Below are 12,956 nucleotides of genomic sequence, written 5' to 3' on the forward strand. Positions count from 1 at the left end.
CAAGCAATATTACAATTGCTCAGGGTCTGCCTTGCACAAAATTAATAGAGGATAAAGGGCCCAGATTTTAATTACACATTTTTTCCCCTCCAAATGAGGAGAATTTGCAAGCTTCTCTCTCCACTGCCAAACGCAGTCTTGCAAAGGACATGCGCTCAATTACTTTTGTTCTGTGGTCTCAACAGTGGGTTGTTACATCAACATAATTGGATTTTATTTAGCATATTTCTCCAAAGTATATAAATGGCTGGGGGAGGGGGGGACCCGCAACCCCAAAGACGCATTGCCAAGAGTAAGCAAAGATTTTAATTATCTGTTGACAAAAATCTATGCTTCTGACTTGGTTCAGCAGTGTGGGTTCTTGCAGGCAAGCTAGAAATAATAGGAACTATTATTCTAACATGGAACTTTTTACAGGAAACATAATTTGATGGGAATATTTTTCTAGAAAAAAGAAAGAAAACATATTTCTGAGTATATAATGGGGAACAATTACATGTTTATTATCTATTAACGTGAAGCTGCTTCTTAGAGCTGTTAGTTTAATTTCCCCTTAAGCATCGGTTTGCAACCTTTGTGTCCCAAATCAACCATAATAAATTTATGTAGCCAACTCATCAGTTTTGGGAATTTCCACCTAAGACAAAAGTAGCAGAGGCTACACCAGCTTCTGTTCAGAGGGAATGAGATTCCTGGGTCAGTTGGCAGGAGGTTCATCTGGGGCAAGAGGAAGACCTTTCTGAGGGTAAAGAGGCCCCCAGGAATTTACCTACAGGGGAGAGCAGACAATTTCCTGAGGATGGAAACTGGAATCCCGCTTCAGTAAGGAGACTCCTACATTCCCTTTGTTAACTCTATCTCCATCTGTAGTCCGTTGAAAATAAAAGCCACCTCCCCATCACGTAGACATCTGTGTTGTGCATTTACTCACACACTTTATTCTCATTTTGCTTCTCCCTCCAGAGTCTCTGTGGGATGCTCTCTTCCTTCTCTTGGCTGATGGACCAAGAACAAAGCCTTACAGCTGTTCTTTATTACCCTGTATTGGCAGGTGTTCCTTAGCCTTGGTCTGTCCCAACACCTCTGAGGCTTCAGTGTGCATCAGCATCGCCTGGAGGGCTGGCTAAACTATAGACACCAGGCTCCCATGTCCCCAACTCTGGTTCAGTGGAGCCGAGCTGGAGTCCGATCATTTGCATTCCCAACAAGATCCCAGGTGGTGCTGATGCTGCTGGCCCCTGGGCCCACCTCTGATCCAAAAGGCCCAACCTCTGGATTTTCAAGACAGACACAGTGCTAATCTATTCCTAGCACATCCGAGCAGGTGACTTCTCATAAACAACAAAAGCCTGACCACACTTCCCTGGTGGCTCAACAAGTGGCAGTCCCCTCCCATCAACCCTGGAGACAGGGTAGGGATCTTTTTTTTTTTTTTTTTCCTTTAGAAATGAGGAGAGGGTCCAGCAAGGGATTAACAAAGACAAGTCTCACCTCGCACCAGCCATGCCCCTGACCTTTCACTACACTGTGTGGGGATGGCGACATGTTCATCAGCTTGGACCCCCTCAGCCCTCCCTGATACCAGTACAGCAGGAAGGAGTAGTGATTTAAAACTTAACGGTAATAGATGTTTGGAGGAAGACTTGGACAGAGAAGAAGATCGGGAAAGGGGGAATCTGACATGTAGTTAAAAAGCAAGCACGGGATTTAAAGTGTGGGTGAGGAGGAGAGGGGGAGCTCCAGGAAGGAGGAGACACTGATTGCTTATTCCCCAGAGCTGTCGCCGCACTGAGGAATAGCATAATAACAGCCTGGCCTGTGGATTGGCTGAGCCTCTCCATTAGAGGAATAATATATAATAAAAATGGGTTTAATAGAAACGGTGGCAACTGTGATCACTTAATCACCACGTCTCCCTTGAGAAGAAGTTTACCGAATCTATTGTTTTTTCATGCACAGAGCTCTCAGAGCTTCTCCCTTGGGAGGGGATGGCAGGCGAAAGATGCTGATGGAATTACCTCAATAAATCTGCCAGGGGCCAGATGCATTTTTATCACAAACATAATTGGGATCCAGATAACTGAACAGGCGAGCATTAGCCATCCAAGCACCATGGACCAGTTAGGGTAGCGGTAAGAGCCATAGGTCATGGGTTCCCACTGGTAAAAGCTGAAGCAAAGGATAAACTAGGGAGAAAAGAGAAACACACGTGTTAGCCTGGTGATGAGAAGTAGTCATTCCTAACAGTGACGTATGGAGCCCCCGCCACGACTTGGATGCTTTCTTATCTATGATCTCATATGACACCTGTACCAACCCCAAAACAGAGGTGTTATGAACGATCCATTTTCCAGATGAAGGAATGGAATTTCAGAGAGATGAAGATGACACACAGCTGACCCTGCGTTTGTCATCCCCTAGAACTGAACAATGCGTATGGTGTGTACACACACACACACACACACACATACACACACAGGCTAAGAAGACAATATAAAGGATACACATCAAGGTGATGGATGGGTACCGCTGGGTGTATTTAAGTGGTTGTCTGTACTCTCTATAGGGGATAATCAAACTTTTGTTACAAGAAAGAAATCCTTTATGTTTGTATATTTTAATTTTTTTAATTTTTTTAATTTTTATTTATTTATGATAGTCACACACAGAGAGAGAGAGAGGCAGAGACATAGGAAGAGGGAGAAGCAGGCTCCATGCACCAGGAGCCCGACGTGGGATTCGATCCCGGGTCTCCAGGATCACGCCCTGGGCCAAAGGCAGGCGCCAAACCGCTGCGCCACCCAGGGATCCCATTTTAATTTTTTTAATGAGTTGAATCTACTTTGCCTCCTCCCTGAATGGGGAACGGCCCGTATCCAGGTACTGCCTCTAATGAGTTGAATCTACTTTGCCTCCTCCCTGAATGGGGAATGGCCTGTATCCAGGTACTGCCTCTAAAGCTGGCAGAGGGAGATGGGAGAGGTCTGCAAGGCAGTGACTAAGCTAGAGGCTGAGTCCTACAATAAATCAAGAGACACAGAATGGGTGCACAGCCCGCTCTCAACCAACTCAAGGCAGATGCTCCTTGTCACCAAACGGTGGGCCAGGAGTCCGGGGACCAGCAGGCCCATCTCGGCTCTGCCGCCAACTAGCTGAGAGGCCTTTATGTCTCAGACTTCTCTGCTTTAAACGTATGTGTTTCACCTTGTGCACACAACACAGGGGTTTGCTGGGAACAATCGTCTGGTATTTACTCAAAAGCCCCCCCCTCAATTTTAAGAGAGGCCCTGATTTATTTGTGGTCCTATCGCCCCACACTTTTACTGGCAAGAGCTATAAGACCCTTCTGAGGACACGGTGAGTATAGCTGGAAAAGGAACAAGGCCACACGTGTACCAAAGAGAGGCAGTGGAAAAGACAGAACAGGGGTTCTCATTGTTCTTGCCAAACCTTTGGGGAGCATCGCCCCGAGGAGACTGTGTTCTTGCCTGTGTTCGCCCTGCCTATGGCAGCATCAGCCCAGAATAACGTACCTAATGATGATGACATATGTCTCGTGTTTCCCCCCACACCTCTTGTTCCATCTCAAGCAGTACAATAACTGCCCAAAAATGATTGGAGGGAATTATATCAGGAAAGATGACATATGGGAGTGTTTGAGAAAAGCACAGAGCCCTATACAAATGCGAGGCATAGCTACATTATCGCTGCAAAGCCCAGGCCGCGGGGGCAAGTGATTATCTCAATGCAACAATAATTCAATGCATTGATCCGAAGCAACGTGTGCTTGAAGACAATGGCTGAAAACACGGCTCCTATGGAAAGAGATGCCTTACTCTCTAGGCCGCTTTTTAAACATTTGCCCCTAGAGTTATAAGCTTTAGTAACCAGTCTATTGGAAGTATGGCCTAATGTAATTATGGTAAGTTGCTCCATTTCATTTACTATATAAATAGCAATACATCTGCTTATGTGTGCACATAATTCAGTGACGTGATCTGACTGTGTATATAATAATTGCACGGAGAATATTTATAGCTCTATAAATCCAAGGAGGCACATATAAAAATGATCAATTTCATTTCAGAGGGTTTGAAGAAATTTAAACCCATAATCTTAGCTCATTCCAGCATAGTACAAATATCCATTTTACAGAAGGGCAAATGGCAAAAAACAAGTATTAGAGTTGGTCCTTTGGTACCCATTTCCAGTTGCCCGAATATCACATCAAACTGATCCGAGCAAATTCGTTCTTGCCGTAAATTTCCCTCTGCCAAGCCAGCTTTGATACAACGGACATGTGGAAACAGTTTTCTTCTTCTGATGAACACGCCCGTTGTTTATCTCCTCCGATGGGCCTGGCCGTGAGTGATGCTAATTGACCCACCGAGTCAGGCCCACCCTGACTTTCTGCTCACGGCAGCCAAGGAAAGCCCTGGAGAGAAGCATATCAGCTGACAATGACAGGGATGTGCTATTGACCACTTCTACTTATCCCCAGCTCCCAGACACAGAAGGGGAATCTGGTTCAGGATACTTTCTGGGATCTCCATAGGTTTCCCATATGAGCCTCATAATGGATATCAAGTAAAGCACAGCAGAGCTGAGAAACTTTCTCAAAACACACAGCAGGTCCCGAGAATTTCTTTTCCCTGACCTTCTGCTCACAGGGCTTAGAATTATTTTAATCCAAAAAACTGGCCAAACTCCACTTGGAGAGGAAAGTACTGAGTTTTGAGAAATATACTGGGGCCTAGACAGCTCAAGATTCAAGCCTTAGCCCTGCCTCCTGCAAGCTCCGCAGCCTTGGTCAAGCTCCTTAGCCTCTCGAGGCCTCAGTACACACACCTGTAAAATGGGGGGAAGCACCACCCACCAGCCAGTGTGGCCAGAAGCTTTAGTGATGATGCTCATAAAGTGTCTGTCTCTCAATAGACCTGCCTCTAAATCGTACTGCTGGTTGTTCTAATTACGTGATATGTTTCTGCAAAATATAATAAAATTCTCTGAAGCTTAATCTCTTCTGAGACAGGAAGGCGAGGCAGGTCTTGACCTCACCCAAGAATAAATCAGATGTAGTAACAACTGGGGGAGATGGTAAAGCTCAGGGGAGACAGAGAATGCCGCAGGCAGGAGAGTCTCACATTTTTCCCCCCACCAATTAGGTAAATCCGAGCTCTTCTTATACATTTCAGTCCTTAATTCAAGAAACTTAAAAAGGCTATTTTAATTATTTTCATCCCTCATGCCCCAAATCTAGCGGGACTTTTCAGACAGATTATAGCCTCTAAAATGTGAGCACTGATAGGGGCCTCAGAGTGATGTCCGTGTCAGCGCAGAGGCGAGGTAAATGCTGAATGCTCTTTCTGTCTAAACGTGTATCTTTTCAGAAAGCAGTTGAGGTGTTTTGATTAAAACCCACTCTGTGACAGTTTTAAAAAAAAGGAAATATATATTTTCTTTACAATTTTACTTCCATCCTGTCTTGTTTTCCTTTAGAGAACCTGGCGCTGTGTAGGCAAACCATGGTCTTAATCTGGTTTCTAGTGTCACCTGCTGGCCCCAAGGAGAACTACAGCCAGCTTCCTGCAGCCTTGCCCAGATGACCCCCAGCACAGGCCAGGGGGGAGGAAAGGCAAGGTCTCCATCAATCATGTGCTTGGAGGGTGGACGGAGGCAGAGCCTGCAGCCCGCAGCACAAGAAAGGAGGCGATAGGATGCGCATTTAAGTCGCCCTGCAGATTTACTGGCACACGAAGGGCTTTGATCTTTAAGAAGATGAATGTCAGATGATCCCAAAATGTCAGCATCACACTTGAGGATGATAAGATAGTTCTCAAAAACAATAAAAGTGAACAGCAGAAGTCTAATTGGTGCTATATTAGTTGTAGAGCCGCTGTATTGAGTAGTGGCTAAGAGCAAAGAGTGCGGGAGCCAGCTCCCTGGGTTCGATCTCGGGCTGTGACTAGCTGATGCAACGCTAGGCAGGTCACATGACCCCTGGGTGTCAGTTTCCTCATGTGCGGAATGGAGATGATCATAGCGCCAACCGCGCAGGCTGCTGTGAGGGAGAGATGAGGGGATACCCCTGAAGCTCTTGAACAGAGCCAGGACCATGGCTAGCACGTGGGAAATGTGATTATCTGCTCTCAGCCCACGAGGCAGACGGATATCGTGGGAAATGTCCCATAAGGGTGAGTCACAGCTAAGCACCTTCGGTGAGGCACTATACCGCTCTGAACCTCAGTCTCCTCTTCTGAAATACAAGAATAATATGCCTTGTTCAAACACAAAACACCACGTCCACATGCAGGGACAAAGCATGCAATCCTTACGGTTAAAATGGTTGGGGTGACAAATGCCCAGCAGACTTTCCAGAAGATGTTTGGCTGGAATCCAATCATCATCTCTATATCTTCGCAGAATCTCTGCAAGCCTGCAAATAGACAAGGGGAGACGGAGCATGAGGCGCAGAGGCAGGGCGGCGGGTGGAGGGCAGGCCCTAGGGCCCCTCACTCAGGCGCCACTGGCTGGAGATGGCCCCAGCCTGGTGTCAACATGACCCCTGTAATGCAAGAAGCCATCAGACAAACGACCCACTGCCGGGAAGATTAGGGCAAACGGAACGTTTAAGTAGATATTAGATACTCTCTGCAGTGAGGTTCAAAAATGTCATCCCTGACGACACCTCAGAAGCTCGGCTGTCCCCTGGCCCGGGCATCTCAGCGCCGTCACGGCCTGGCACATTCATCCGTGTGGCTGTTTTCGGAGATGACCCTACGTGCTTAGCAACAACTCTGGCAAAAGCCAGTTACGTCTGTGGCCAGGGAGCACAGCGCGTCTGAAAGTCTGCGGATTTAGAGTGAGCGTCCCCACACATCGGTTTTGTCCCCACCCTCCCAAGGATACTCTTCTCGGAGCCAATCTTTCTTCACTCCGGATAAGATGGTGACGACAGGCCAAAAACCAGCGTAAACTCCAAGTGGCCAGTGCCCACTTTGTTGGAACTCAAGCATCACTGTCGTGGCCCCTGATGAGCTTAAGTAAATTATCAGGGAGAGGACAGAGTGACTCTCATGACCACACAGAGCCACCAACCCCACGCACTCTTGGGGTACCCAGATTTTTAAGCCACTCCTTGGAAGGAGGAGCCACTGCGCGAGGTTTGGGAACGGGACAGCTTCTCATGTGGTTCCCTGAGCTCACGGGGGCTCGGCTTCCTCCCAGCTGTGGGGTTACCACGCTGACGGGACAGGGAAGGTCCTGAGCTCAGCTCCATCACAGCCAGCAGCTCGGAGCAGGGACCCAGGAGCCCTGGCTTAAACCTCCCTGTTCCCTCGTCCTCAAGGTCATCCGTTGAAAAGCGGGTACACCTCAGGTCAAGAGGGACACGGACACTCCTCGAGGAGAGCACTCACCCCGCTACACCTCTTCCTATCAGGAGTAATCCCCGGCACATCCCAAGACCTTCTTGCCTGAGACGTAGGCCCCTTTGCTTCTCCCAGCCCCCTTGGGTTCCTCTGCCCTCGGCCCCGTGAGGACGACTCCGGGGGCTCCCCTCCCAGCCCTTACTTGCCATCTCCTACCGTTGCCCTCCCCTCCCTGTCACCACCCGTGCTGGCTGCCTTCACCTGCCCAGTGTCCCTGCCCCTGCCGCAGCCCAGGTTCCCCCTCCAGCCTTGCTCCCTCAGGGCCAGCTCTCTGCAGCGTGGCAGTAGGGAAGAACAATGTGACATGAAAAAGCAGTCTCTTGCTGGGGGAGAAAGCAGAGACTGGCATCCCTCCAGGGAACAAAATAGTTCATCTCAGCCCCTTAAAAAAACAATGGCCCTGATAATATTCTGTATCTTGATCTGGATGCTGGTTACCTGGAGGTAAAAATTCATTAAACTGTATCCTCGGTTCTGCGTTCCTTCCTGTGCACACGATGTTGTACTTCAATATTAAAGTGTACCGTCAAAAGTCCATTCTAGCCACCATCACCAGGACAGTGGACCCTGAGACCTCCTGTGGCCTTAGCTCCTCTCTGCTCGACCCCAGGCCCAGATCCAGCACGTCAGCTGAATCTCGTGACCCGGAATCACCAGGCCTGCTGACAACAGCTGTGATGGAGGCCAGCCAAGCCCGAGGTTAGCCACTGGGAACAGCGTGGGGCGTTCCCCAAAGGCCGCTGCTCTGAAATCCACTCTAGAACTGCTGCACCCTAACATTTCTCAGGTGGCAGCTCGGCTTCCTGGTCTACCTTAAAGAAACCCTTGGAATCAGGGTTGACCCCAAATGTGGTACAGTGGAAAGAGCAACGGATGGGGAGCTAGGATCCAAGAGCTGAACCCCTGCCCTGCCTCCAAGTCCCTCGTGACCTTATCCTCTTTCTAGCTTTTGCTGCCTTACTGGGGGAGCTGGAGAGATGGGTCCATGATTGACGCCAACAGGGTCCAGGTTGCTTCCTTGTCTTCGCAGGCAAGAACTGCAGGCCTTGAGCGGTTGACCTGACCACCCTGGGATTTGTATTTGTGCATGTTCTTGAGTGTTATCAAACACCTTCATAGAGGAGGTCTCTGGACTGTATTCTCTGAGCAAAAGTGAGGGGAGAGACTCAAACAGAAGGCAAAGCTGAGGGCTTGGAAAACGCACTGAAGGCAGGCCTCAGTTGTTGAAGATAAAAGAAAGACCCTCGAAGTTTCTGTGATCGTTTTTAACCCTGTTTTGTTCCTCTCCAGGAGACCATTCATTCCCAAGAGATGACAGTGTACAACTTGACTGAGAAACTGATTTGATGGGGCTCCGGGTTAGACCCGAGGAAGACGCAGAGAGGCCTCCTGGAGGAGGAGGGGAATGGCAGTAACGGCGCTCAGGCTTCCCCACAGGGGCCAAGGAGCCCTCCGAGAGCTGTAGGAAGGGGCAACGGTGGGCACTCAGCTCTAGCAAGAGGCAGAGTTTGCTGCAGGGGCTGGTGCTGGGACCGAGAGGAAGGCCCGGGGCCCCGGGCCAGCTCGGTGTCAGGAAAGACCTCTCCCTCTCTGGGCGTCACAGGAGGGCTTGGGGCCCTGGCCCCTGATACCTCTCCAGGGCCCGGGATGCCTTGGCCCCTTCTGCCAGCCTGTGGGCTAGCCCCGCGGGGACAGCCCAGGGGTGCCAGGGCCTCCAGCCCTCCATCCTCTTGGGGCTCCATGCCCCGTCCTGCCACAGCCCCCCATGGCCTGCCTCACCCGAGTGCCCGGCTGAGTCCCTTACTGAGTCAATGGCTACCTTCCTCCCGGGTCTTCATCTATGTGGCTCCCCTGCCTGCTCTGTCCTTTCCACTGACCCAGGTCCCTCTTACCTTCAAGGCCTAACTCTTAATAAAAGAATTGTTCGTGGAGCCTGGGACACGTGCCTGAGGACTCGCCTGCTGCATGGTCTTGAACCTGATAGGGTAGGACAGGCTCCGAAAGGCATCTGAGCCAGCGCTCATCACCGAATCCACAGAAAAACAGCAGGGAGAGAAATGGCAAACTCATGGCTATTACTCTCGACTCAACACACAGATCTGGGGCTCAGAAGTTGGCCCACGGCAAGCTCCTGACAGCCAACCAACCCTGAACTGAGAAATCAAAAACTTGCTTCAAACAACCAATCCCTTTCACCCGTGCAGCCCTGCGCTCCATAAACCACATCCCTGCCCTTGGTCTGAACACGGTCTTCAGGGGGCTGCTCTCCCCGCCGTGTGGCCACAGCGTTCTCCTGGCTCGTGAGCTGTGCACCTGTACCCAGCCCTGGGCTCAGAAGGCTGCTGCCCCTGGATTAATGGTCTTTTGTTGCTGTCTTGAAATTCTTAGTACATTTTCACTTTGCACCAGGTCCCACCAATGAGGGCTCTGGCCTCAAATAATTCATTTATAGTGAACATGAAGGCCCCATCCCTCAGGGCCCAAACCCTACATGTTGGCTCAGGTTTTCTTCACCTTGGTTAGTACTAAATTCAACATTGACTAAGTCTCATTGACTTTTCTATCCTTCTATCTCTGAGATGCTACCTTCTTGAGGTTCTCCTGGCTACTTCTTTATCTCTGGGCAGCACACACGCTCCTAACCAGGGGTGCACGGCATAGTCCTCGATGTTAAGCATGAAGTGGCTTTGGTAGGTAGCTGGCGAGGTGCCTGAATGTACCTCTCAGCTTCCTAGGAGCACCCGGGGCATACAGTAAGCACCGGATAAATACTTGTTCATTTACTCACACACATTTACCTGTGTGTGTTATTAACGGACTGAAGCCTGGCATTCGCAATGCTTGCTGAGGCCCCGCAAAAGCTGCTGGGGGACTTTGCGCCCTGGGTGAGGGGTAGACAGTACAATTTCAGTTAAGGGCGTACGTGAAGATGGAGTACAAGGAGGAAGTTCATGAGCAACAAAATTTAGTGTGTGTAGAGTTCTGGAGAGACTTATTTGTTTTGTTTTTCACTACAAAAGCCTGGATGAGTTCGGCCTGCAGGATGGGCAACAAACATTGAAAAATGACCTATTCCATCGCATAAAAGCCACTGCCTGGTGTGAATCTAACATCCTTCGTGGGAATGTGGAGAAAGATGGTCTGGGGGGTGGGATGCGAAACGAGTCACTGAAAACAGGGCAAGACAATTTAACAACATCCCAACTTGGGGGAAATGCACCACCTAGAGCCGAGCAGATGGCAGGCAAGAGGTCTCTGTGGTGGCGCAGCACGGGGTCCCTCCCACCAGAAGGTGATGGGCTCCAGGAAAATGCAAATCATTTTCTCCAAGTGACTCTACTTTAGGTAAAAGTCTCTTAAACGGATCGTGCCTACATCAGACACTTTTTCAAGCCAGATCCCTCAAACCCAGATATGACGCATGCGGACCGGAGAACCCAAATCAGCTATTTCAATCCATAGATAAAACCTGCAAACTGTACCCCCTCTATTTTAAATGTTTGAATGGCGTCCTCTGGAATCTAGAGTCTAGAGATTACTAGAACCGAGAAGAAAACACAAATCTCTGCCATTCCCTTGCTTATTTTATAAGCCAGCCCGGAAAGGAGAGCATCGAATCAGTCAGGTTCATTTTCATCCCTCACAAGCCAATGTTCAATGGTCCAACACTGACCTGGCACTAGTTTGGGCCTCATCCTCTCAGGAAAGAATGCATCACCCTCTGGAGTATAAATTAAATGCATGTTCAGGCTTTTCCTTTCCTCTCTAGCAACTGTGTTAGTCTATTTCAAATATTTCTTCTAAGATTCACTTCTGAAAATTCAATCCAGGTCCCAATCAGAGGTTCGCACCCACTTTCTGCGCTCACCCTGAGCTCAGCACAGAGTCGGCCTGGTTCTGGAGGTTGCCCAGCACCTGCTCTCCTGGGAGTCCAGGCAATTTCCTGGACGGTCCCCGGAAAAACAGCACAGCTCAACGACTAGAGCACTCAGGATTTATTATTTTTTTTTCTTCAGAACCGAGAAATCTACTACCAGACTTAAAAGCAGGGGATGTGTGCAAATTCACTTCTAAAAACAGAAAATTTTAAAGGCTTCTATTTTTAATGATGCTTGCAATCCACACCGGGGCAGCCCTGTTTTTAGAACAGGATTGTACAAGTGTGCCTTTTGTGGCAATTAGCAGCGAGGACACGGAGAGCAAGCAGAGGAGGCCACGACAGCTAGCTGCACTTGGCCAGGACTGTAAATGAAATGCTGTCCTGACTTTGCCAGCAGACCACCTGGTGACCCCATGAGGGGCTAAGTTTCCAAAAGAAACTTTACATTAAAAAGCAAGATGTTAAAAAATAATAATAATAAAAAAATAAAAAATAAATAAAAATAAAAAAATAAAAATAAAAAGCAAGATGTTCCCACCAAGGATGCCAGCTTCAAAGGAGGAGCTCGATAGAGCCCTCTGGCCCGACCCCTCTTCCTCTGGGCGTTTGTCCTATATTCCAAGCGATATCCTGCATTTCTTCTTAGCTTAGAACATGCTGCTATCTTTTTTTGGTGCTGCCATACAAATAGATAGTCTAAACTGGCATTTTTCACCTTCCTGGGGTTTGCTATGGAGACCTTAACTATCTTGGGGAGGCCTTAGTCTGGGGATGGTCCTGGCACTTCCAGGCACAGAGGAGTCATTAGCATCTTGAACTCAGAAGGGTGAGCTTGTGTGACCGGCAGGGCGCACACATGGGCTTCGCGAGATCACCCAGTGAGACCCCACCAAGCACAAGCACCTCCACATAAGGGGCAAAATGGCACCGGCTGTCTCACCTTCCTATTGTTCTTGATAACAGCCCCACAAATTGTGGGATGCAGGTGTCTATGGTGATGAGAGGACCGACTAAACTGTAAGGAAACTAGAAGTTTATTCCCGGGAGAAGCTGGGACAGCACTCTCGCCTCAGACTTCTACCATGTTAATAAGGTGTCCTAAGGATCTTATGAGCCTGGCGATCTCGTTTCTCATTACAATATCTGGGGACCACTCCTCACTCAAGCTACACAGGGACTGCCACCAGCAAGACCAGGAGATAATTTCACACCTGCAAAGCAGCCTTCCTCCTCCCTGATCTGGCCCTGCCCCCAGATCTTAACTGTACACAAGCCAGACCATACCCAAGGCCCCGTCCTAGGAGTTTCTGAAACAAAAAGAGGTTTCTGGGTTTCACCATCAGCCACCTTTTGCTTCTCAAATAAATTCAGTTCACAGTGGTCCAGAGGCAAGTTTGGAAATAAAGGTACAGCTCTCTTATGGCTCCTAAATCACTGCAATTAAATCCTTTTGTTATCTTGGTAAATATGGAAAACCTACTCGCCACGGATGCCTTATGCCACTCAGCTCTCCTTGGCAGCCCGTGTGGCGCTCCCCTTACCGTACACGTAGGAGATCCCCACAAGCTCAAAAATGGCAATGATGACGAGGGCGTAGGATGCGGCGTACGTGTCCACAAGCTGAAACATGTAAATTCCGCCCTGGT

At 49.0% G+C, this 12,956-nt stretch overlaps 1 protein-coding gene across 1 annotated transcript in view; it reads right to left on the minus strand.

The window, feature by feature from the left end:
* SLC6A5 (solute carrier family 6 member 5) overlaps nt 1-12,956 on the minus strand; it is a 55,310-nt gene that overhangs the window by 3,373 nt on the left and 38,981 nt on the right. The window contains exons 13-15 of the mRNA XM_041730322.1: nt 12,852-12,951; nt 6,336-6,436; nt 2,019-2,186 (exon numbers count right to left, since the gene is read on the minus strand). Of these exons, the coding sequence (XP_041586256.1) occupies nt 2,019-2,186; nt 6,336-6,436; nt 12,852-12,951 (369 nt within the window). The remainder of the gene's footprint in view (nt 1-2,018; nt 2,187-6,335; nt 6,437-12,851; nt 12,952-12,956) is intronic.

Source organism: Vulpes lagopus, chromosome 15, assembly GCF_018345385.1.
Source record: "Vulpes lagopus strain Blue_001 chromosome 15, ASM1834538v1, whole genome shotgun sequence".
NCBI lineage: Eukaryota > Metazoa > Chordata > Mammalia > Carnivora > Canidae > Vulpes > Vulpes lagopus.